This window comes from Harpia harpyja, chromosome Z (assembly GCF_026419915.1).
Source record: "Harpia harpyja isolate bHarHar1 chromosome Z, bHarHar1 primary haplotype, whole genome shotgun sequence".
Taxonomy (NCBI): Eukaryota; Metazoa; Chordata; class Aves; order Accipitriformes; family Accipitridae; genus Harpia; species Harpia harpyja.
In genome coordinates, this window is record NC_068969.1 from 15,107,994 (window position 1) to 15,135,269 (window position 27,276).

The window sequence follows — 27,276 nt, forward strand, 5'->3', positions numbered from 1 at the left end:
AAACACAGCATTTCTTGCCAACGGAGCATTCCACATGGGTGGCTGCCACTCACGTTGTTTGTTGCTGCAAGCAGGACATTCGTGCCAGTCTAACCCTAATGTGATTACTATGCCATTAGCAGCTTTACATATTAACTGATTCGCAGAAGTGTTTTGTATCACCTTAAGCTCCAGAAGCACTGTGACAATGCATTAAAAGGAAGAGAGAAAGGAAAGATCTTAGGAAGTGTTATATTTCTTGGTTTTTATGAGTTGTCATGCTGCTAAAAGAGCTAAATTTTCTATGATATAATAGCCCACATACAATAACCGAATCAAAAAGCACAACATGGAGTAAACGCTTTGTAATGTACCTAAACACAGTAGCTACCTGATTTTGCTAGCAGTTTATTTCAATTTAGGCCAAGGGACAATTTAAAAAGATTCCTTCCCAAGTACATAATTCAGAAAAATATGAGTTACTACTCAGAGCAACATTTTGAATCAGTACTGTTAGTTGTCTTCACTGAAAATTCAACCTTGATGATATCCAAAGGTCCAATAAAATTTTTCATGGAAGAATCCCATATTTGTAGAACATAATAAAATTGTTCAGCTGCAGCTCCAGGGCCACTGAGAACTGGAGAATGAGGTCTTTCTTTCTGAGGAGTTTCTTATATCACAGGATGTTTTTCAAACACTTTGTTACCTAAGAAATATCAAACATAACAGATAGTTACATATAATAGTATCTTCGATCTTTCTTAGTAAGACAAAATGTAAGGCTGTTCATTGCTAATGAATTAGGTGCTCATTAGTGTGTTCCAACAGGAAACACTGACAGCAATAGGCAAAAAGAAATATTCAGTGTTAAATCCACACACAGCACATTTCAGCTTCTATTATAGCCTGCGCGATAGAGAAAGGAGAAAATCCTTGCACATAACTATTCTAAAATTATGTATCAGAGCAAGAAAGAGGAGCATTTGTTTGATTTATTATCCACTTTTTCAATAAAGTTCACTTCCAAATAATACTAATGCCTGCCTTTCACATTGTGCTTTTTATTCCTAACTCACAAAGCACCCTCCAAAGGAGGCCAAGATCATTTTACAAAAAACAAACAGGAAGTGAAGCCACCTCTCTGATGTCCGTAAGTAAGACAGCACAGTCCCCAGCTCCATTGACCGCTAGTCATAGGAACAAAGGATTAGAAAGGGCATCTTGTGTCATCAAATGCAGCTTCTTACTCTTCAAATCAATTTTGCTATAATAATCTCATGCAAGAATCTCTGGGGCGTGTGATCTCTTATATAAGCTCCTGCAAATACTCTTTCAAAATCATCATCTCTTGTATATCCTCATCCATCCTGACCCTGCGGTGGGACCCTACCTAATACCAAGGTATTACACACCAGTGATTTGGGACCATCACCCTGAAAATGCCCCCAGTCTCACACACTGGAGAATGAATGGGGTATTTCTTCCCATCTCTGTTCCAATTTTATGCATCTCTTGGTGGTCCACCCTAGTAAAAGACCTGTAGCAGGTGCTATGACAGACCTGGAAGGTGTTCCTGAAGCAGAGAAATAGAAATGCTGAGAGCCTGACAACTGCAGCTGACTGCAGCTGTGAAAACTGTGTGCGAAATCCCTGCACAAACTCATGGCGCAATTGTTATCGCAGAGTTAACTGGAGGCTTGCAGCTGCCCCAGGTACTAACACAAACAGGGCATTTGGGTTTACCCCTGCACATACCTGTCCTTTTGTGTAGAGACTGACAACCTGGCAAACAATGGAGCCTCAAGTATGCTTAGCTCAACATATTTCCAATGTCCATCACCCCCTTCCTTTTTCAAATAACTACTTACTGGAGAAGTTGTTAATGCCTTTCCACCTACACAGCCTAGATACCGAAACTCACACAAAGGCAGCTTTCAAGCTTTGAGGTCGCGTTCGGGTTGCTGGTTAGAGTGTCTCTCTGGGCAGTTCTATTATGCAGCAGCAACAGCAATAGGACAACACGGTAAAAACCTTTGCTAATAATTGAGTGTGAAGTGGGCTTTTTGCTTGGTATCTTCAGTTTTGTACCTTCACTTCAGAGCGTGTTTAGAGCTGGCTTCAATACTCAGAAAATTATTTTGGCTTATTAAACACAAAGCTGTTACCCAACTGTTAGACAAGGGCACGGCCCCTGAACTTGCTTCCTGGGGCTGCGCGCGAGGCTTGGATCCTTGCTGCTGTAGCGGCTGCAGCTCCCCAACCACCCACTTCTTTGTTTGATTGTCTTTTCTCACTGAAACATATGTTTCCCCTTTTGATGGCATTTTGAGCAACAGTTTCCATTGTATGCCCCTCTTGACTGACAGTTTGATGGCAGCCTGGAAATTACTTGGCACGTGTTTTGTGAATCTGCTTGAAGGAAGGTCTGGCTGCTTAGTAAGTGCATTCTTTTGCAGGTTTGGGTATAGAAGTACTTGACCACAGTTGATACCATCCTTATTTGAAGCTCAGCATTGTCCTATACCTTGATTCTTTTATTCCAGCTCCTGGGACACAATGTCCATCAGTTATGCTCGGCTTTCCCCATTTTCTTCTCACGCAATGCGACACACATAAAGCTTAATAACGAGTCAAGAAGGAATCAGGCTGAAAATACTTGGTATTTGACAGACAGCCCAGGTAAGCATTCAGGCTGCTGGATGTGCAAGTTAAGAGAACATCTGGCCCTCTGTCAGCTTTCTTTGCTAACAGTAATGCATTTGCTGCTTTGCCTTTATGTGGTACAATCTTGCCTGTGTCTCTGGCCATGATGCTTCTACTGTAGCTATAATTACAGGATCCAAGCAGTGCTGTATGGAATTCATGTACTCTTTACAGCTGAATTAAATGGTCACCTATAGGGAAATGGAAGTCCAGAGAATGAGGTGTGTAACTTTCAGCACAGTACTATTTAGAGCCTCAAAATAGAGCCCTGGAATAGGTGTGAGGGGGAAATTATGTTTATGGTGTCCTTGTACAAGAGGAAGACATTTCACTTATAACTAACTCTATTGCAGCTTTGTTTTCCTAAGAATAATGATATGCTTCAACCAGAAATATAATCGACCTCAACGTTGAGGCTGCTGTGCATTAGCACATCACATTTATTTGGGGAAGCCTTTTGCCCTGAGCCTTCTAGGGTGGGTATTACTGCTGTACACAGTCACCGCACTTCTTCTGGCTGTTTACATCTTCCCTTGAAGAGATAATTTAATTCCTGTGCATAAACCTTCTCCCTGCTGCAGAGGTGGTGGGTCTGGATGTTTTACACTTCAAAAATACCAGCAAGGGCCAGATTATGTTTGTCTATTGGATTTCTGTTGACGTTAACTTTCCTTGCATTCCATTGAAATGACAAAAAGATTACTTTATATCTACTTAGTGCAGAAAAAAGAGAATTTGGGGTGAAAAAACATAGATCCTATGATCTGATCCATCTTCTCTTTGCTATTTCCAACTACTTAAAGCATAATGTCACACTGAAATGCACACTTGGAGCGCTGCATTCTCTTCTCCTGACAGATTGTTATGATGTTTTCCAAGGTGACCTTCATAAAACATATTTCTTTTGAAGTTTATATTTCACTCTCAGGTCATAATAGTTTCACACAGACAAGCAAACCATCAGCTCCTGCTTTCTAATTAATGGTTCTTGGAGGCTTCTGAGTGGGGATATAATTAATAGCACTTAAGTCTGGAGTGCAGAGAAATCTATAGCTGATTACTAGGATGTGTATTTACTTAGGGATTATATGCAAACAGCTCCTAAGTGCAGCCATGAACAGCTCTCCACAATGCTCTCTGGGAAGTCCCTGGGACCAGGCACCACCTTCAGCCTAACTCCAGTGTAAGCACTCAAAAAATTGCCCTGCTTATGAAGTGAGGCTCTGAAACTGAGGGGTCCCCGCCTGCTGTACTCTTTCCCCTGTTCCCATTCCCCCTACCAGCATCCACAGCATGTTGTATTTTGTATGACTGCATGATGATTCTGCTTGCCAACAGGCTGCCTACAGCAGAGGAACATCTATTGTGGAAAATAACTCCCTCTGACCACATCTGTGTTGTCACTGTGGCAGCCACGCAGGGGACAACCTGCTCTGTGGTCCCCACTGCATGGCATGTGTCCCAGATCCAGTCTGTGGATCCACTGCAAGACAGTCATTACTTTGTGTTTTTATTCAAAGTACCAGAAATAATAGGAGGGCTTTTCTTACAGCAAAGCAACCAAAGAAGAGTGTTGTGAGTGAGCCATCTTGTCATACTTGCCTAAATTTAAGGAAGGTGATGGGATTGCTCTGGTGCTCACTCTCACGCATGCAGCATGGATTGTCAGAGGTGCTAGAGCAAAACCAGATGCAAGCCAAATTGCCAGTTTACATTCCCTCTGGTCAGCTGCTGCTAACAGTGGTAAATTCCCTGCTGAAGTCAATAGAACAGCACCTTTTCACACATGCTGAGATCTTGGTGTAAAAGAGGCAGCCGTGAGGCAGGATGAGTGCTCTCAAAGAATGCGATCGCCTCTCTTTCACAGTGGGGTGAAAAAAAAGGAATAAAATTCATATTCTTTGACAAAGTTGAAAAGACTATATTCTCCAGAAACATTGCCAGACTGAGGATGAAGGGAAGAACCGACATCAGAAATCCTGTGCGACTGTGCAGCACGCATTATTTGGAGAGATTTTTAAATGAATTTTGCATGTGGAATGAAAATATTCACATGGTTAAGCAATTAAAAGCTATTGAATATTTGTAACTCAAAAAGCACTAGGCAACAGAATATCACTGTCAACCCCTTTATGCAAAGGGACATTTTGACATTGTACTTAAGACTGACTACTTTTCTAATGGCATAAAAGTATTACTTCAGTTATGCATAAAATAGGAAAACTTCTACTGAAGCTTGTGCAGCCTGGTTCTTTCTTCAGAAACAACACCACAGAGTGAAACTGCCTTTGAAGAGAAACATTTTTCGTATACTATCTGAAGGTTAGTAACTCTTTTAATCTTTAGCCTTTTTGCTGGCATGTGTAATTTAAAATGCACAAAACAGACTATCAAAACACCCAGCTATAGATAGTTAGAAAATTTAAAAGGTGCATCTGAAAATAGGCTTGGAAATTAAGATGCTGCATCAAGTCTTGCTCTTTGAGTAAGGACTCTTTCCCCACAGATCCACCTCAAAGTGCAACCAGTTATCAAGCACAGCTGACCATATGACAGCCAGCACTGAACAAGGAATGGCTCCTAAAGAGGTCAAATCTTGGTGCTACTAAGTAAGAGAGTGACTAACTGGAGCGATTATGTATTAAAAATCCTATCCACAGAAAGGTTTTTCTCCTTTTCTTGTCCTCCCACATGAAGTTCTGCTGAACTTCAGCTCTGCAGACACAGCACTGTGAGCAGCCCCACAGAGCCTGCACATGCTGAGGGAGTTCAAGAAGTGACAAGTCCTTTAAACGAGATGGGATACAGTGGCACGGGGACATTCACTGAAAGACCAGAAACAGGTGCAAAACACAAATTCACTCACTGATTTCAGTTTCATCCGCTCTAGGCAATTGTACACACGAATAGATTATTTTAAGACAAATATTTTCTCAAGGGTGTAAACTTTGCAAGGCTAAATGGGGTTCATTTCTTTAAGCAAGTGGCTGGATATTTCTGATCATCTGGGGACTGGTGTAGAAGCACTCAGCTGTGGCTACCCAACCAGCCAAGTGGGATCAGCACCAGCAAATGTAGTAGGGAGTGAATCAAGAGCTTCTTGCCTTTTTCAAGTATTTCTTAGGAAAAAGAAAAGTCACCTGCAAGTTCTTCTTGATCGGATAGTCTATAGATACAGGTAAAAGGTACTACTGTACCTAGTCAAGTCATATAGGAGTTGTGACAGCTGGTGAAGGACTTGTGATAAATGTAAGAGTAGCTGGAAAAGCTCTGAAACACAGCTCAGTCTGTCCAGGCTAATCTAGCTGAGCTGGGCTTCTTTGAACAAAACACTTCAGTAGAAAAATAACGCATGAGGCCTTAAAAATTGCTATTTATTGGCTCCAGAACACCCACATGCAGTTCTTTCTGACATTCCCGGTGCCACATGAGAAAAATCAAGTCAAATAGCATCCAGGTAAACTTATAAATGGCAAAATAAATCCTTTGTAGGTGAAAAACAAAAATAGCTTTGAAGAGGGATGCATATAACCTTGTTAATTTGCCAAAAGTTTTCAATCTTCACCACTTCAGAAGCAAGGTTAAGAGAGTAGATGAAGGTTGAGAAATTCAGAAGGTGCTCACATATACCTTTATCTCAGGTTCAGAGCCTTAAACCTCAGCAGAAAAACAATGTCAGGGAGAAGAGATTGGACAGTGATGCCTTGTGTTGGGAATCAAGGGTTGGAAGGACTGTCTGTACGAGGCGAAATACTCTCATGATAATGATGCCAGTAAGATTTAATTTACCAGTCTGTTCTAGGAAAGGTAATGACCTTAATGTCATGGGGAACTTATCAAGAGGTCATCCATGCAGACACACACTGATTTATTTTCATAATAAATGGAAATAAAAGTCCAGCCACATGAATTTGCTTGCAGGAATGAATTTATACCATCTATCCAGCTTTGCATTTAGTACCAGAAGAGCCTAAGAACATTTTATTGATATGTGGGGATTTAATTCCAACCCCTTTGAGAATCTCTGCAGAAAAGCATTTCAAATTCATTTCTAACCAGACCAAAAAAATCCCCCCCAAACCTACCAAATATATAATGGGGAACAACATCACATTGGAATAGGAATGCACCATTTTATCCTAAGTACCATTCATTTGCTGTTGTGCTATAGATGAAGTACTACATAATGCCTCTGTTAGTAGAGAAGAGTGCTTACATATGCATTACCTAAGGATATGCTCTTTCTGGCTGAGTAATTCATTTTTGAGAAGCATATTTCTGAGAAGGTGAAAAGCGAGTGTCTAAATACAAATCCATCAGCCACTGTGGGAACCTGACAGTGTAGTCCAAACCCTGGAGGTCCCTAGGTCCCAGATGCTGAGGACAAGTTTCCTTCACAGATGGGAATTCTGTGTGTTACACAGCTTTCTTTGTGCCAGTCCACAGAAGCATTGGCACAGCTAATTTGGCTGGAGAAGACAAGAGCATGGTCATCATGCAAGAAAAAATGGAAAGGAAAAGAGTCCGATGAACTAGCCCAAATGGAGACGACAGAATGGCACAGGAGACGAGAGCTGCCACGTAAGAGTGCCACGCACATTGTGTAGTTTAGCTCAAGATTTTTCAAGCTGGGCTGCAAGCAGTGAGTCACAGGCAGAGAGGAGGGATATTTATGGGATTTCAGGTCTTCAGAGGAAAAAATATGAAACAGTCAGAAATGACAGAGAAATAAGAGTGCTGGATGATGGCAAACAACATATGGGGAACAGGGGAGAGGGAGCTTTTGGCATCGTTGCTGCAGCGTACATCCCAGCGTAACTCATATTGATCTCCGGGGGCCAGTTCATTTCTACTGGAAGAAGCTGGCTTCTGGGACTCCAGGTACAAAATGAAAAACTCTCAATTTCTAGAGCACCAATGTCAGTGCTTGCCAAGTGTTTTCTCTTTTCTATTTCTCCGTGCAAATATTTTTTTTCTTTTAGGGCCAGTGGAAAATTTAGCAGAACAGGCAGTTTTCCAGCAGGCTTAATTTTGAAAGTGAACTGATCAGATGATTTAAGATTTGACAGATACAGTTAGCATTTGCTTATCCACTCTATAGTCTGAATTCTGCTGGGATTTTGTAGGTATAGATGCATATACAAATCTGGGCGTACACAGACACACCAGGTTTTAGCTCTTCATAGAGGTACCAAGGCTATTTTCTGTTCTAAAAACAGAGGGAGGATACGTTAGGTTAGACATTCCTCTTAAGTAACTGCTGATGATTCTGATTTCGAGATACATTATTTTTTCCTGTCTGGAAACTAAATGCTCTAGGATGGTGCTGATTTGTTCAAGAAGGAGCATGTTATTTCAGACACTGCTGGAGCGCTGTGTCCTTTTGGAAACAACACAAACTTAAGAGCTTTCATTTCTTTTGTTCCATTCTACATATTCCCTCTCTGTCCTGAAGAACCCTATGGAGGCTTGAACTGAGTTTGGGGTGTTGCACGAGTAAGTTAACGTACAAACCATTACCTCTAATTTTCCTGAAAATACTTCTTCAGAATTGCTGCTTCAGCTGCCATTTCTTCTTCTGTCCTCCACTTGTCAGGGCAATCCTCTTTGTCATGTCGTTGCAACTTTTTTGAGAGGGGAAGAAGAGAAAAAAAAACAAACCAGTTTGTTGATATTTTTTTCCAGTTTTATTGTCAAATTCAGGGCATGCCTCTATGCAACCAATCTAACTATTCCATGTGTCTGTGGGGTGCAGGGACCTGGTGATGAAGGGTGAAGGTTACTAGTTTAGAGCAGTGACAGTAGTTAACTGGCTCTGATGGATTTTTGATGATAACACAAGGTGCCAGGTTGAATGATAGGCAGTGACAGAGTTCACCTTTGTGAGTTGATGGTCAGATACCTTGCAAGTCTTTGACGCAAAGCTGGTAGGTAAGGTAATAGGATAACAAACACACTCAGGTATTTTGAAGTGCCCATTACATCAGTGGAGTGAGCTAGGCAGAAGCTGCCTAGACACCTTGTCAGTAATTCACGTAAAATTTTCTCTCCGGCTTTTCCTCTGCCCATGAGGCCCCCTTTCCCATCAAAGACCTATTGTGATAACAAGGCCCTGTTGCAGCTGTTTCCTACCAGCAGTTTATATCATTAGTTTTCAGAAGAGATTCATTCCCTCACTGCACGCAAGTTATTAGTCCTTCCTTGCCCTTGTTAAAAGTGAGACACATCCCTGGTCTAGAAACAAAATCTGTTATTTTACGCGTAACTATGTTTCATTGATAATTTACCAGGGAAAAAGATCAAAAGTATGTGAAACATTTAATTTTTGCATCTAGCTTGCATAATATGCCCACGAAAATAAGCTCCCATATGCAGTAAGTATTAAGTGATATTATCCCAGACATGACAATTACAAATACATCCTTTGCCTCTCCAGCAGGGAGAAGCTGATAGTTTTGCTGCTCTCCAGAAGAAGGGAGTTCTATTTTACGGTAAATATAACGTGCCAGCACTTGAGTGACTATTTGTACACATGCCCATTCAAAGAATACCTGACACTCATCAAGGGAAGACTACATTTACAACAGACAGCAGAAACATTTGCATTAACAGCTTAAGTATTCGGATTTTCAGTGTGTCTCTACGTACAGAGCACAGCACAGATTGTATTAATGGCATCAGTGCTTCTGAGGACGATTATAATATCGACTTTTTGTTAATGTCACAAAGTTGGAAACTAATGAATTTACACCTTTTATTCCTAGACAAATTTTAGTACAGAAGATGAAGCAGTGAAAAAACAAAGATGAAGCAATATTGAACCTGCCAAGCAAACTGCATTACTGTATATGGCATGTTTAGCAATAAACTAGGATTGTTAGCATACATCCAACTCACAAATACTTTTATTTGTGCTGTGTTTCTCCTACTCTGAATTTTGCTGCCAGCTATAGTCCTCTGTAGTTTTACATTCTGCAGCACAGATTTCTTCCTGCTCAGCAGATGAAGCTGCATTAGAAAGCTATTTCCTTTCATGCCAATACGATACAGTAGCTGTAGGCAAATTAAAGTGTATTACTGTTCGACTAGTAGAGGACTAATCTTCATTGTTACATTAGCTCTAGGTGTGTTATAAATCCATCTTGTAATAATGCTACAGAATTATAGAGAAAGATTTAAAAGCCAGGAACCGGTACAGCGTGTACACTGTCAACACACATCCGTTGTGCCCATGTGCCTGGTCTCACCCACTGTACACACCTATACAGTGTGTAGGTACCACAGCTGACCTGGCAATGAGCCAGAGTTATAGGAAACAGCATACATCATCCTGTACTTCCCATGGACTGCGAGCACTTAGATGCACCAGGACAAGCCAAGTGGTAGTAAATCAATTATCTATCTGAGGTGTGAGCTGTTTTCCTAAAAAAGCAGTATCTTGCTCATTTGACCTAGCATCGGCAGAAGATACAGCAGGCAACACCTAGAAGGCAAGGGAGGGCAGCCCCGGTTCCTCAAGGTCTCCTTGTTTAACCTGCAAGAAGTGCTTTTAGTGACGTGATTTGGCTGCTGTTATCCCTTGCTATCCTGTTTCTGCACGACTCAGGTGAGAGCTGACTCCAGGAAGAGACTAGTAAAGTGAGGACTTGACTTGTAGTTTATTTTTATTTTCCCTGTTCAAAGAAATTGAAGTGAACAGTATTAAGGAGGCATATCCTGAAGTGGCTGCTGCTGTTGTCTAAATTAAAACTGTGTGAAGTCACAGACCGTGGTGACTTCTCAAAGCTGGCAAAGGAGAAGGTTTATTTTGCTACATAGCTGCTAACCTTTAAAAATAATCAATCTTTGACTTAAGGTTAAAACAGATATATGGGGAGCAGCAATAAATTCTGAAACTTGCCTGGAAACCCAAACTACTTCAGCAGCGCTGGCTCCTGGTACACAGCTCGCAGTACCACACAGCAAGCCCCAGCCTGGCACGAAAGCACTCAACACAGCCTTACTGTGCTCTGCCACGGCAGGCGTTCGCACACCTCTCATACTGAAAAGATGTATCCACATTTTGTAGACACGCTGGTTATGACGAACAACAGACTGCAGTGTTAAATCACTGCCACGGCCAATGTATTCATGGTTCAATTGACTTATAGATGAATATTATTTCAGTATAAAATTGCTATGTCTACCTGAACAGGATCCCAGGACTATTCTGCGTTCAAACCTCTTACCGTGTCGGTAATTTCTGAAGTGCAATAAGCAATTATCACCCCAATGCCACTTAGTTTCTGATATTATCTAACCACCACTGTAGAGATTTGGAAAACTGTCTCTGGTGGCTGCCTACCCTTCTTTGCTACCACTATCCTGCAGCTCCAGTACAAGCCAAACCATATAGCTAACCACTTTGAAGCACAATAATTAAATTATGGATAACCTTGCTAGATGATGTTCTGGATGCTAAACATTATGGAGGTTCAAGATCAACAGTACCAATAAATGGAAGGCAAATAAATTAAGGGCTGCTGATACCACGTCTAGCTCAGGCATTCTACCCACAAATTAACAGAGGCTGGAAAGCACAATGCAGGCACATCTGTGCACCTGCCCAGTTCTTCAAATCTTCTCTTAGCATCTGCTAGTGGACTCCAATGGTGACAAGATACTGTGATCATGGATAGGTTTGGTCTCACCTGGCTATTTCATACGTTCTTATGTAAGGTACTTTTCAACCAGATCTCCATGTGAGGGCCTCTGTAAGCAAAAGCTACTTTATTTATACCTTTTTTTTCAAAAAAAAAAAAAAGAAAAAAAAAAAAGGCTAAGACAGTCTCCATAGTATTTTCACTGAGTTGTAAAGCCACTTTCAGGAAAGAACATCATACATATTTCAGTATTAAATTGTATTGACTTAGAATTCGGGTGGGAAACAAACGTAACAGTTGATACTTGTTTCTAAGGGACTTCTCTGCCTTGGAGTGTGTTCTTATTCACATGCACATCCAAGTCCCAGCTGTGCATCTTTAAAAACATCTGCTATTGACAGTTTGGATTATACAGGAGAAGCAATACTCTCTTGCACCTGGAGAACACTCCAAGGTTCTGCTCAAAGTAAAGGGAAGAAAATACCTCTATTTGCCAGCTATCCATCTGTAAAAACTAGTGATTTCCCCTTGTGTTTTCTCCAGTCAGACAGAAAAAGCTGGAGAACTTGAGCTGACATCCATACTCAGATATATCCAAACACAGACTAGCTTGAAGTCTGTGGTACTTTCTGTAGAACAATTCCACTTCTGCAAGCTCTGAACACAACCCCCCCCCCCCGAAATCTTATCCAGAGCCCCACATCATCTGCCTGACATGATTTTCTGAGAGAGGTTTTGCCCAGATTTCCCTGGACAAGAGGTGGAGATTGACTGATCCACATCTTCTCAAAAACACTTTGGCTGCCTTCTCTGCGGTTCCTGGAACAAGGCTTCCATATTACCCAAAGGCCCCTAAACAACTGTTGCCCTTCTTGCAATAAACGCTTCTAGAAGAAACCACTCACTTTCAGAATCCCTTCCTAAGCAAATGCATGCATTTCCAGCTGTGATAAGTAGCTGCTATTTCAAGCGAGATGAAAATACCACATGATGAGGTTACCAGAGTCACTTCTGTGCAAAACACTGAAGTAAAGGGGACAGATTTTGCCCAGGGTCTTCCAGGGACATCCATGGGGAGACGGGACCAGCACCAGGGGCTTTTGCAGAGCTCTGCAGGCACACCAGGCTCTCCTGACAAGCGCTCTTTGGTGGGTAGCAGAAGACTTCTTGTCTCCCCTGAAGCCCAGGTCTCCGCAGACGTGGAACAAAAGTGCAGGGAAACACAGCCTCTTCCCAGCAATGTTGTGGTAATGTTGGCCAAAGCTGGCCAAATACAGGCTGTAATTTACAGTCCCTACACTAAGCGAAAGAAAGAAGAATTAGGAAGCTATAACAACAACAACAACTAAAAGCAAAGCTATAAGTTTCGGGTGAGCCTGGCAGGAACAGAGACGATGAATACCAAACTACATGGGATGGGTCTCCGTGGTGTTTTATACTGACATGAGCTTCATCCTCAACTCTAATCAAATCCTTCCCTTCCAGGTTGCACCCCAAGAAGGAAGCAGCATTTCTGGGTTTCTGGACAGCAATTCCTCCTGCAGAACATGGCATAGGGGCTGGGAGGGGGGTCTGTTTACATGCAGCATTGCATTGCTGCAGTCCAGAGTGCATACCAAGGCACAGACAGGGCAAGTGGCAGTCTATAAAACCTTTTCTGTAGAGCTCCGAGCTAGTCACCATCTCAAAACTGCTGGTACTTGGCCTGTTTTCATAAGAGAAAGGTGATGCAAAAGCATCACACCAGATAGACAAGATGTCCTACTGCAAAACTCTGATAGCCCCAAATTCTCTGCAGCCAAACCTGTTGTTGTATTACAGGAGTGTCTCAGAAGCACAAGCATTAAGAACAAGGTAAGCAACCAGATCAGCGTAGCTCAGATAACTCCGAAAGGAGAGGAGAGGATGAAAGAGCATGCACGTTTTTTTTGGACAATTTCTATTATGCTAAATTTTTCTTTTAATATTCTGAACAAGCACTGAGACACACATTAGTCAATTCTCTAATCGCAGTTGCCCAGCAAATTACACACTGTATCTGCTCAACATTCTTCAAGCACTAAGGCTCTTGTTTATAACTTAGTACATCTTCTTGCCTTGCAGTACAAACAAATGCACTATTTCTAAGATATGCCCTTCTTCAAGCAGATCATTACTGATGTCTGACTTCTTGGGCTTCCTGATAAATTATCCTCTTCTTTCACCTCAAGCAGAAAATGCTCTTCCACCAATAATCTATGACTGTCAGTCTTGATTACTTGTAAACAGTGGAGCTCTTTGAATATTTCTGCTTGTGAAAAGTGTTCATTTTCTCACTCATGTCTCCCAGTGTGAGATGCTGGCAGACCTGACAGCTGTGCTTTATGTTATTTTATTGAAGTTGTTAGTGCTGCAGAACGGTCTACGTTTTTATCACTGCAATTCTTAAGGGAAACGCAATATTGTTTTATAACACATTCGCATTGGGAAACCTCTCCTTCTTGCCCTTTGCAGCGGAGCCCAGAATTCTCAATGCAGCAGACTATAGGGGACCTGGGTCTATGACTAGCTGTTGTTTGAAGCAACATCTATATTATGGTTTGTTTTGCTTATGCCATAACACCAGCAGAAAAGCAACCTGTGATGATATAAAGCACTAGCCAAAAGTATTGGGGAAAAAAGCTTTTATGGTAGTTAGCACTATTCTCACTCCCTGTGAATATTTACTGTTGATAGTTAAGAGTTTATAACTTCCAATGCATTTAACTAAAAGAAAAATTATAGTGATGGAGGGTAATTACGCCAAACTACAGCAACACAACAAAACTCAGCTGTTTCAGCAATGATAAAATATAATATTATCAAAACCAGCAGCTAACAAAAAAAAGAATGATTTTTTTGCCAGGAGTTTGGATCAGATATTAGGCATTACTTGGCTGCTGGTGTTCATTGTTACGAATACCAGCCTTGGGATACCCAGGCATCTTTTCCGTACTCAATTCCCACACTTGGGTGAAATCTGCAGACTGATATTTCAGCATCAGATTAACATGTGAACCATGAGGAGGCTGAAAGTCTCATCTCTCTCCAGTGGCAACCCTTACCCAGAGACTAGAGACAAAAACAATCCCAGGGCTGCTACACGTACATCTTCCTCCAACTCCCTTACGGACCCGGAGCCATGTGATGAACACACACCCACAGCACATCCCTGCCCCTATTCTTGTGCTGCAGCAAGCAGATGTGGTTGGGCATCATCCCGAGCATCCCACCATGTGGGAGAAAAACTTGAGGACTGAGCTGGCTATGGCTGCTCAGCCCTTTGGTGATATAAGGACCTCCTGGGCCTGGTGGTGACTTCCAGCCATCTGAGCCTCCTCTTGTACTGCTCTTACATCAACTTAACTCCCAAATTGCCTCCTTTGCCCTCTTCTCCCTGGTCTTGTCCTCCTTGCTCTTTTCCCCCAGTGCTTGCTTTCCTTTCACTTCTCTTCATATTTAGCTTATATCCTCATAGTGAGACTTCATTTCCACCCCTCCCCACAGTGTAATTAAACGTGACATTTACTGCTATTATCTGTATCTCCTGCTACACTCTATCCTTTCTTCACCCTCTGCTGTCTTGCTGAAGGGAGCATGAGCTTTTTGGCAGGCAGCCTCCTCTGCCAGTCCGTGCCTCCTGTCTCCATCCCATTTGCCTTCAGTTGTGGTTTGAGTCTCAGCTTGACTAGCAATGTAAAGTGAAAGAATAACGAATGAAACGCAGCAGTTTCACAAAGCAGCTTCTCAAGGTGCTGCAATCACATGGCCCTAAATCTTGTTTTACCTACCTGGGGGTAATCACTGCAGGAGCTCTCAGCCCTGGGCATGCCCCAGCTGGGTATCTCCCCACCCCCGCAAATGCTCCGGGAAGGAAGGCAAAAACACAGGCAGAGAACAAGCATGACATGCTCCCCCTTGACCGCCTAAGGGACCACCTACAAGACATTGTGTTAAAACAGTGCGAGAGGCCTGGCTTCCCCCCATCAGCCGCCACAGGATCAGGACCTGTTTCAGAGCCCCTTTTGCCTTTGCTCCCACTCTGCAGCCTGAGCAGCTCAGGCAGTTCAGCACTTCCCGCATCTCTGGACCTGTCTCCATATTTAATTACAGCTACGAGACTGCTGTAATTTAATCGCTCTAATTTACAGTGAACACTGCAGAAAAAACCCACATCCTATAATTTTCTCATCTGCTGACTTTGCTTAAGATTCTATATCATACCGCTATCTGCATTTGCATGAATCAGAAATCCCTGATTTTGGGGTGGTTTTGACTTGCCACATTAAATCTGAGTTATTTAAGGAGATGGAGAAGAAGCCCAACTTGCCTGCATTCTGTGTGAAACAATTTTTTAACTATCTACTGGAAAAATCCTTCTCCAATTGTTTCACCACTTCTGCATGAAATATGCTGCTACCCCACAGCTGCTGATTTTACTGCTGCAAAGCATATATTCCATTGGAAATCTCAGTTTATTAAAGCTGTGTTTTAGAGTGGTGTTTTTTTTCCTCCTATCGACTCTTTGTCATGGTGACTGCAAATATTTTTTCAGTTTTATTGTTGTGCTTTGGGGAAAGACTTGAACCTCACACTTCATGTGGACATTTGAATAACTGCACCCTTTTTAGCAAAGCACTTAGATGAAGAGAATTTTGTGGAAACACACATAAAGGTTAAATAAAACCCTTAAGCATATGTGTTTAAGTGCTTTGCTAAAATAAATGCTGCAAACACTAGTTGTTAACAATTCTGCATACAAAAATTGATAAGAAAAAAAGAAATATGAGGCATCCTAAGAAATTTGCTTTTGAAAGTAAAAAGACAAGTAAGCCCATGAGCAGAACGACGGTTGTATAGAAAACACATTCGCCGCTTGGTGAAATATGTAGATTGCACTCTGAAGAGCTTAAATCTTGACAGACTTCCAGTTTGGCTCCAACTGAGATAAAATTCTTGGAAAGTGAGCACATTACAAAGGAGATACTTGAAGGAATACCCACTGGGGTAAGAAGTCCTGCCAAAGACTTGGAGAACTGCTATTTACAACCTGATACGAACCCAGGCAAGAATCTATAAAGGTGTTTGGATACATTTTCACCATGCCCATTATCCTCTTAGTTAGCAGATAATGTTATAAACACCTCTGCAGTCTTCCTCACCTGGGAAGAAAAGGTAGATGACTCTGGGGAGCTTCCTAATGGCATTGGCTAGAGAAGGCATTGAAGAGAAATGTGTTGCATAGAGACTTGGGTAAGAAATGGCAATGTCATCAGTGTGATAATGTTGGAGGAAATGTTATCCTGTGTGCACAGCCTGCCATGCAACATTACTCATTTGGAAAAAGGCTATTTTTAATCAAGGAAAAGCACTTTAATCAAGGATAGAGTCAGTGATTCAAAAATTTCATGCAGGTGCATGTATTACTTGACTGAAAGCCTTTTCCCAAAAGGTCAGAGCTGCAGAGTGATGTGCATGTCCCGCTCCAAGAGCAGAGATAACCTCGAGGCACCTGTATCAGGCTGATGTATTCTGGCTCCCGACGCAGGGAGTTTCAAAGTCAGAACTTCCCCTGCTAATCTTCTTAACTTTAGACAAATATTTGCCGTACCCTGAGCACACTCAATAAGATTCATGATGTGCCAAGGAAGACACATGTGTATTAGGGAGGTTGATTTGGTTTATTTGTTTTCTTTGTATTTTTTTCTGCCAGCACAAAGGATAACAGCTGCAGGCCCTATGGCATTGGCAGAGAGCCAGTTCAGTGCGCAGGGGGACGTGAGTGTGCCCCCATCCCCTGGGGGGAGCTTCACTCTCCTCACCACTTCTCTGAGAGCTGCAGGAAGAGCCCACAATGGTCAGAGCAAAGAGCTGATCTCTTCTCTGGGGAATTAGCTTATTCCTATTAAACAAATCCCAACCCCCACCAACAGTTTCTGAAATTAAGAAAACATTCAGTCAATGTGTCCCAGAGCAACTCATCCTCCGAGTCACTCTCTCCACTGACTGTAGGAGGATTTTAAGGAGACTTCAGATGTCTAAAATGACACATAGCCCATGCTTGAGGTAAGCCAATGGGGTTTCAAAGCCTGCTTTTGTGTGTGCTTCTCGGGGGACCCCTCAACTGCCAACAGACCTTCCCAGGATGATCCTGTCTGCTTTCCCCACAGCCCTCAGGATCACAGCACTCCTAGATGAAGCTACATCCTCAGGATGGCCTTTTGTCCCAGGTATCCCTCAAATACTTCTTTAGCTTTCAGCCTTGCACGCAAGGCTACCTCGCCTCCGAGATTGCCTCCCTGGGATTTAAGCAGCCAATACCCTCTAGTAAGTAGGTACTAAAATAGGTTGAGGAATAAATTGCTCTCATTTAACATTCACTCCGAAAAATATGGCTGCATTTATTATGCAGCATATTGTTTTATATACTGTTTTGTTATAATAAGTCATGTTTAAAATGTCATGACATTTAAATCAACAGCAGTAAGAGGGAAATGCTGAAAAAGAGCAAGATGATCAAAAAGGATTTGAAAAATCCTGGTGAAACATTATGGGCCAAACACCCTCATTAAAGTAAAAATAAAGTCACAAGGGAGCTTAAAACTCACCTGTGAGAAACCCACTGTAGAGAAACCCACTCTGCCCCTCCAGGTCTCTGTGTCACGGTGGTTGTCCCGAGGTGCAGCGGCCGAGGAGTGGGTGCCACCACCAGCTGGGCACTTGGGGCTGGCCGTGGCCAAGGGACTTGGGCACCTGCAGCAAAGCCCTTTTGGTGCTCTGCATCCCTTGGCAGATTTAGCCTTTCTCTGCGCTGCCCTTTGCCACTAAGCCACCGCAACACTCTGGAAAACTCTACTGAATATGTCCTTGGAACTTGTTAATGCCATTTGTCTCAGTGAGGAGCTTTATTTCAATGCCTGTGCTAAGTTATATGAATGAACTTTACATATAATATAAAAGCCTACTTTAATGTGGCTTCATAGCCTTTGAGGAGACACAGAGACTATCTACCACAGATGATCTACATGCATAATGGCAGATTTTCACCAGAAAGACCTTTAATGTTAAAAAGAAAATAGCTCAGATCAGAGGAGCTACTCTGTTCCTGCAGAGTCAGTGCTCATCTTTTGTATCAGATCTGGACCCATATGCCAGCATCCCTCACTGCTGCCTCCATGCTCCCTCACCCCCCACCAAGGGAAAAACAACTGCAACAACAAAACAGATGGCAATGCAACGAAACATTAAACCCAATCCCAATACCTGAGCTGTACCATGAATATTTCACTGAGGCATGGGGTAGAAAAGACAACAAAATGACCTTTTCTAGCATCTTAAGGGATATCTAACCTTGTAATTGCTATAGATACACTGAAGACACACAAGATGGAGACCAAGACTATTTAAAAGAAGCTTGTATATTTTTAAAAATTAGTATATCAGTGTTCCCATTATAACTTGCCAATATGAATGACATTTACTCTTGCTCTGAGAAATGAAAGAAACTCTGAAAGACAGAGTGCATTAAGAATCTATTGATATTCCACTGACCCAGTGGCATAAGAACCAGACAAGTTTTGTCAAGGGCAAATGCCCCAGAGTCTGCAAATTCATCTCTTAAAGTAGCAGTAAAGGGAAAAAAAAATATATCTTCAGTGTCTAGAATATTCATAAAACCCAGCAGAGGCTTGCACTTCTTGATGTTGTGATGGCAGTGGATGGCACCAGACCCATATGTGGAAACAGAATTGGAGATTTCAGATGGTCACCTCTTCCAGTTTTTCCAGTCAGTTAATATTGCCATAAAACTTATGTAGGAAGTTCTCTTAAGAGACATCACATGGGGTTTTGCCCAACTTATTTTTTTCCTGTTGTATACGAACTTCACAAACACATGTTACCCATAGCAGACTATGGTCCAAGATTCTGTTTGGGATGGATGGATGTGGGACATGTAAGCTATGCAAGAGGTCCCTGCATTGCCTGCCCAGCATTAGTGGAAAGGCCCAGACAAGGGAAGAGGCAGGAAAGTGAGGAACAGTTTGGTATTGTTCAAGCAGGCTCCTTCATCCCTCAGATGAACCTCTTAACTCATACACTAAATCAAGTGAGAACAAAAAGTCACAGACAAGGGGCCCAATACGGGAGCCCTTATTTACTTGGTGAAACTCAGACTGGGATAACAGTAGCTTTTTCAGGGGGTGAAGGGGCACAGGCTGCCTTCACTTTGAGGAGGAAGAATCTATTTGCTCCTCTTCCAAGCTGCAGTGTTGGCCTTCTGTTCAAATTCTTTTTCTGTGGAATAAGATCACAGTTGTACTCACATAATGCACACACGGAAGAACAGGGGTGGCACAATAGTCTGGGAACGTAGTATTCTGCAATTAATTTCAGTGAAGGGACTGTGAATTTGGGGAGACTTAATTTTTGCTGGATACGCGTTGCAGTTACTTAAGGCAGATACCTTCTACTAGTAGAAAGGTGTTTTTGATGAAAACACACTGAAAATCTTATTAAACTGCTTAGGAAAAAACAGTTGCCGTGCCCATGCTATGACCTCCCAGACATGCCCGTGTTTCTATATAGGAATCATGAATTGATAGCATTTGCATAACAATTATTATTTAATATGTAGACTTCAGTATCATTGCTTTTGGACAGAATTAATATTCAAACCTTTGAGCACAGACATTTTAGAAATATTCATCTGGAAAAGTCAAAGGAACTTTTTTTGTTTGCAATATTTTTGCAAGTTCTGTTCCTGTGATGATACCCTGGCAGCAGACCACCACCTGCTCTTACCATAATTGAGAGGACATGCTTCAGAACTACAGAAAAACCCACACTGCGTGGATGGGGTGATCACATGAACATGGGGGGGTGGAGAGTAGGAAAGGTAGGAAGACAGGAAAAGCAACCCAAACATTCCCAATTTTCAGAGACAAAAAGTAATTTTGTTTGCTTTCAGTTCAATCAGTTTGTTCATGCCTTAGGAAACAATGAGATCAACAGAAATGAAAGCAATTTCCAGCAGTTATGAATAAAACACATGGCTCAGCTGAGAAGAGGTTGTACATTACTCCAGCAGGCCAGTCAAATGCTTGTGGATTAAGTGCCATGAGAATGGATCTAGCATGGGCCTGCTTCATCTCAATTTGCCAGACTAGGAATTTGCAGGTTTCCCACTCATTCTTCAGGAGGGAGTTGATTGGGGAATAGGTTGTACAGTCACACACTTTGCAGAGGACTTGCAAAATAATTCTATTCATTTTGACACAACCTGAAGTCAGAGCAGGGTACCCTGTAAGCAGAACTTCTTCCACAGAAGGTCTACTACTACATTTTTCTCTCCTTTCTTTAGGTCTTTCTTTTTTATAAACTAGCCTACAAGCAAAATTCACAGAAAATATCACGTTCTCAGTCTGTGTTTCCAGGGTTTTCCTGTGCATGTACTGAGGTGTACAAAGGTGGACAAGCTCTCCTCATTCATTCTGACCCATAAGCATTATTACATTACATTTAATTGCAGAAGACACTGTCTTCACAGCTTTATTTCTCATATGACATCTTGTGAATTGCTTTTAAGAAAAGCCATTTACGCAACTTCTATATATATGTAAACTAGTACTCTAATGTCACATTCTTGTTTGCACATACCCTTGTATTCATATCAGCTAATCCTAATGCAAAAAGCAAGTGGCCCTTCATATATTTCAGTTAGGAAACAGTAGCATGGATTTCATAAAACAAAATTTTGACTGATACTATGCAAAATCTGTTTCACTGGAAAATTGGCATCTTGCCCATCATCTTCCAAAGTTCAGTATCTTTGTCAGTGCTCATCTACTTGACTTCTTAATTGTCTATGTTCACTGGCTGTATCAAATGGAGTTTTCTTTTTGCTTTTGCTCACTGTGTATTACATCTTTTAATCGGTATATTTAATTACTTACCACAATCTGCCATGTCATATTTTCTAAGCATTAGTCTAATTAACTTAAGCTTGATAATTTTGTTTCGGATATCATAACAGTATGCACAGAACTTGCAGATTATGCTGTTGGCTTAGCTGTTTCTGATAACGTTTTTCTCCTATTCTTATTTTTCACTTTTTCCTTTTGCTTTTTCTCTTTTTGTACAGGGTGCGAGTACAAGAAAAAAAAGAGGGACTGCTGTTCTGTTTAAATGACTGGAAGGTTCTCTAAAAGCAAAAGCCCTCTGTTTCTAATAACAAGTCTTCAAAGAAGTCAACACAAAGGAGAACAGATCCAAAATGCGAGGATTTCCTCTTTTTATAAAAGACAAATATGTCACTGAAGAAAGAAACCTGAGCTTCTGATAGCGGAAATTGTAGAGGAATCAAGCACAAACCTGCAGCACTTACTGGCCAATTATGAAAGTACTCAGACTTTCCACAGGTCTCCAGCCTGAGCTATTCTAATTATATGCCTGTTGGCGACAGCATGCCGCCAGGGAGGCAATAAATAAGTGATAACATGCATGGGACCTGGCACACATACCTTTTCAGCACAGAAAGATCATCCTTCACAAAGTGATGCAGGCTATCTGGGCAAATGAAATATGCAAGCCTGAGACCCCAAGTAAGAGTAAATAGATGCAGAGGACACTTATGTCATAGTAATAAATAAAGGAAAGCAAAAGAAATCTAACAGGCTATAGATTTGTATTTGGCTTTCTGATGTAAAACAGCATTTCTCTTCGCTTCTGTACAACTCGCTTTGGTATTCTGCTTTTACGGTGGAGAACATATCCTGCACTGTTTGGTTTGCCTTTCTCCTGGATGAGGGCACGGATATGGTGCCCCTCCGCATCAACTGGCCTCTGCCCAGTGGGAGATGGGCAGAACCAGGAGGACCAGACCTCCTCTCCATGCTCCTAAGGACCACGGGCCTGTCTTGCTGACTGGAGTCCAACAAGCCACATTCAGGTCCCAAAGGCACCCAGACCACAATTTGGGGATTTGGGCTCCAAACCCACGGATGTTACATCCACGCCAAGAGCCCATTTGTTTGAATTTTGGGTGCAGTGGTACATAAGTGTTGTCAAACCCACTCAGAGAAGCACATCAAAGACTTTGCATTTATCAAGTTATTGGTGAAGATTTAATCGGATATGAAATGCTGAAAGTCTGCTCAACTGCTCCTATTTTTAACACGGACTTTATGGGTACAGAGACAGGGACAGGAACAGGCAGTTCCTCTTGCTGAAGTTCCCCTCATTCAAGCCCTTATTGTCAGGCAACTAAAGGGCTGTCACCCTTGACAGAAAACATTACCAGCAGTCAAGAAAGTAATCAGGGTGGCCATTACATAAATAAGCATAACATAAATCTGAATATTAGTAATTAGCATTTGATTCAATCGGACTAAAAGCGTTAGACCACTGTAGCAGTGATTCCTTATAGCAAACTGTTTAACATTCCAATTATCTTTAATGAATTAACCTCAAAGTATGGCTGAGGTGCAACATCCTTTGCTCATCTACAGTCCACTTGCAACTAATTTCACTTCACAAGCCTACCTCAATTAATATTTTTCTGTATTTCACACATGAGTAACTGCAGTACTGAAATATGCACTCCTTTCCCAAACTTAATAGCCGAGATACCTTAATTTTTTTTTTTGATTCTACAAATGAAGGAAAATAATTTCCTGCTACTATCTCAAACCAATTAAAATTCTTTTTATATTGGCTTTGCATCTCTTCAATATATGTATGAACCCAAAAGGTCCTACATTTTGCACATAATAATTACTTGGAATTGATCTGCTATGCAGCACTCCAAAGACAAAGGGGTTTGCAATTAGCAAATTTTAAAGTTCAATTTACATTTTCCATCACTAGAGTTTTTAAAGAATGTTTTTTGGTTGAATGTTTTGTATTAGGAAAGAAAACTCAATCAGTATAACTAAACTAACTGTATTTCAAGAAAAAAAAAATTGGAAAAAGTGCGAATTTATTGATAGGCCTGGAAGGAAAGGAGAACACACTGCCTTGTTGGCCACTATGGAACTACAATTACACAAACAGCTATTGTAAAATAAAGAACACACGTATAATACACCTTGTGCATTATGTAGCATGGGTAGAATGACAGATATAACTGCATGATCTCAGAGTTACCAAAAGCCTCTAAGAGAGGTCGAGACTGGCAAATGGCTTCCCTATCTGCATAGCAGGACAACAGCTGGACCTCATGACTCTTTCCTTCTGCTTTCCTTGGTTTTCTCTGTGAATTGTATCAAAAGACAGTGTCATTTAATATCATTCCTGCTTTCATGGGGAATCATGGCAAGGAAGCTCTTGCTTTGCACCATGGTTGCAGTAAGAGGAGCAGCATTCTCAAACAGATTATAAATCTGACGTTATTTTCCTTTTCGCTGCATGTTTGCAGCTTTATTTTTGCATTAAGAAAACTGAACACACATGTAGATAACAGCATCCACGCAGCAATATGGCATAGCTGTTTTTCTTCTTGCAAGCATCCAATTTAGTTTTATCATCAAATACCACACAGTACAAATTCCTATGTTCTATTCCGTACTGATTTTAACCTCAGTTTAGAGCTAAGCGTTTTGTGCTGTGCATATCATCTAGAGCTCGCTGCAGAGGAGAGCATTACCAGTAGAGACACATGTGGGGATACAGTATATGAGTCCTTCTCATATCAGGACTGTTGGATTTTTCTTCTCCATCTGAAGCACCCATGTGATGCCACAGAGCTTCACTGTCATTTCTTCTCTGAGCTACTGAGTAATGTTATAATGAAGTTACACAGATAGGGACACAGACATAATATAACTTGCCCATATAGCTACATAAATAGAGTTTATTTTGTGTATTAATTTTTATAACAAATAGGGATATGCATGGCCTATTTGATTACATGAGCAAATCCGTGCCCGGAAAGACGATGTTCTCATTAAGCGAAGCTGCAAGCCCAAATCTTATCTAAAGTGCTGTTTACTTTGCTGGCAGAACAGCCAGCATGCTACAGAGCATAAATCTTTTGCCATTGCCACTCAAATCAAGAGCATCCCATAGCAAATTCTGAAAGCTTAAAAAAATATTAAATAAGCCAGTAAGAGGGGAACATATATTAATAATCAATAACTGCTTAATTTAGCTAACACTATAAACTAACATTTTTAGATGGAATCAGTTTTTTCCTTATCACACCATTTCTCTCCAGTATTTTATCTACTGTCAGAGAATACTGACTATTGTAACATTTTACCCTTACCTGAATTTTTACCAGCCCTTGATTTTTGTAGCATACTACACTTTTGGAAAGTCTAATTAGTAGTTAAAAATAAACTCTTTCTGTCATCCCATTTCCACTACTTCCACTTATAACCAATACCACACTGCATTTATGCACGAATCTGTTATTTCAAAACCTGTTTCAAGCCTGATTTTACTCATGCTCTTTGTCAAATGTCACTGGGCTCCTGGAATGGCTTTGGTCCACTCAGCCAAGTCAGGGAGAAATTCCTTACATCAAGCAGGCACTTTTATCCCTGGGCAAGTGTCCAGGGCCAAACCTTCACATGGTGCTCCACCTGGGCTAACGCACCCTCCAGACCTCTCTCCACACCTTCTCATGACTTCGGAGCCCAGCCAGGGCTATCCTGCTTCCAGGAAAGCACTGGTGGGACTATCAGCTGCCTTACAGCCAGACTGAGCCCACAGGGTAGCAGTTCACTGCCTCCTATCACAGCTTACTGGAACTGCTATCTGAACTCATGCATTCCTTTTTTTTTTTTTTTTGAAAGTTTAAAATTTATCTTTTTCAAAGTTTGCTTTAGATGACAGTGCCAAGCATCTGGAGACACTTCAGGAGATAGCTTTGAGAACATTAGGAAAGCTATAAATACTGTGTTAGGGATTATTTCTGTGACACAGATCAAGTCAAGAGTTTCCATCCTTCCAACTCATCTCTGGGGTTTTGGGGCATCAGTAAAAATTTGGATAAATCCGTTATTGCAAAAAAAAATTTTGTCCCAGTTCACAACTAAACCCCCCCCTTAAAATTAACATTGTGAAGCATCTCATGTTCATTCTTTAATAAAAGGGAGAGGGAAAGGCTGAGAATAAGCTAAAGAAAGCAAAATAGTTTGTACCAGCTTGCTGCACTAAGTCTTTGCTTACCACACAAAGACAGATCTTGTGCTGATTTTGGCACCAGTAGGAAAAGGCTATTATCTCCAACTTATCTAATAAGATCCCAGGAAGGAAGGACATTTTCTCTAGTTAACAGTTTTGTCAGTAAATCAGAAGCTGATTCATGTCCCCATTCAGCAGTGCATTTAAGTTCTCTCTTAACACTGAGCATATGCTTAAGATCTTTTTGAACTCACTTAAGCTGATCACTTGCTTAAATGCTAAAATGGGATTGCACTGAGTATCAGTAGGCACATATGTAATTAAAAAAACCCCTTCTGAGCCTAACAAGCATAGCTGGCTGTGTGTTACTCATTGTCCACATTTGAGGGTAAGGACTCCTGCTTTAATTAAAGTGATTGAGTGAAAACGTCTGAATGCTTAGATATTATGGCAGTGAGCACAGTACAGAATGAGAAATTAAGTCATAGGGTGAGTCAGAAAGCCACATGCAGAGCTGGATTAAAACTAGGGAAAAATTATGACAAATTAGTTGAAATTCTTCATGAAAATGTTATCTGCTAGTTCAAAAATCAAACATTCTGACAAATTTTAGGAAAACACCACTTCCTTCATTCTTAGCAGCTCTTCTCTTGCATCTTCAGAAGCTTCTCCTGTTACCACACTTTTCCACTATCATGTTTCAGTTGTGGCTAATGAACACTTAATATTATTTATAGTATTCTTGTGCCTCAACATAGAAAATACGCATGGTGCTTAAGGGGTAAAAGGAGACCCAGCAAGGGAGGACCACATCTTGCAGTGTTTACTCATAAACATCGTTCTTATTCACTAGCATGTCCCTTGACCCACTGTGATAATTGGGGCCTGCAGGTCTTCCATAACTGTGAGCTCGGCACAGGAAAATGTGAGGTTTCACACAATGGTCTGGAAACCTGTAAAGATCACTGTTGATAAAAACAGCACAGAAATGGGAGCCTGCATTCAGCCAAACAAGATAGCTTTGTATGTAAACTCAGAATCATGAGTAAGACAGAATAAATTAGGAGTAGATCATAACTGGCACATCCACAATTACATTGCATTTGTGAAAAAACAAGGTGAATAATACCTACTTAATATTTCCACCTCACTTTGGAGCTTCAAAAAGAGGCAGTGTGAGAACAAAAGGGGTGAAACAGGCTCCAGTGAAAGTGGGGAGAGTAGTCCTTTTTGCTCCAGATACTCAGTTTCAGTCACAACTACACTGAGGCCAGCATACTTGTCAGGACTATAATCTGCTTCTATTGAAGAAGATATGCTGCCATCCTTCCCTTCCTTTGTGTGTTTCTCCATCCTCCATTATGTTCTTCTCTTTCTCTCACTTTCAACTTAATCCAATACCCAACAAGATGCTGTGCAGCACCTAGCACAACCGAAGGAGATACCTAATCCAACAATGGTGAGAGCACAACCATGACAGGGGGCTGGGATTTCCAGTGAGGGAAGCATGAATCGAGAAGAACCAATTCATAATCAAGTCATGGTGTCCACAGCACTGTTTCTTCCAACAGACGGTTTCAAAAGCATATTCAAATTAAGAACCCATACACCATTTAACACTGATGTCAGAAATGACATGTGGAGCTAATTAGATGCATTTGTCTGTGAGAAGAGGTATTGCTTCCATTTCTATCTGCCACTCTAAAGCTGCCATTCAAACCGAGATGAACAATTCCTGCTGTTTCTGCATGCCTACAAAGAAAGTATCCAATAACCATAGGTCTCTTCTTTAAGGACACATTTT

At 41.3% G+C, this 27,276-nt stretch overlaps 1 protein-coding gene across 6 annotated transcripts in view; it reads right to left on the reverse strand.

The window, feature by feature from the left end:
• Positions 1-367: 367 nt before the first annotated feature.
• The window catches only part of FHIT (fragile histidine triad diadenosine triphosphatase), a 632,955-nt gene continuing 606,046 nt past the window's right edge, over positions 368-27,276 (reverse strand). For 5 of the 6 annotated variants that reach the window (XM_052778548.1, XM_052778551.1, XM_052778549.1 and 2 more), the window contains 2 exons: positions 8,206-8,309; positions 368-688 (listed from right to left, as the gene is read on the reverse strand). In XM_052778548.1, coding sequence (XP_052634508.1) covers positions 8,208-8,309 — 102 coding nt within the window. In that variant the 3' untranslated portion in view covers positions 368-688; positions 8,206-8,207. The remainder of the gene's footprint in view (positions 689-8,205; positions 8,310-27,276) is intronic. The other variant, XM_052778553.1, reaches the window with a different exon arrangement.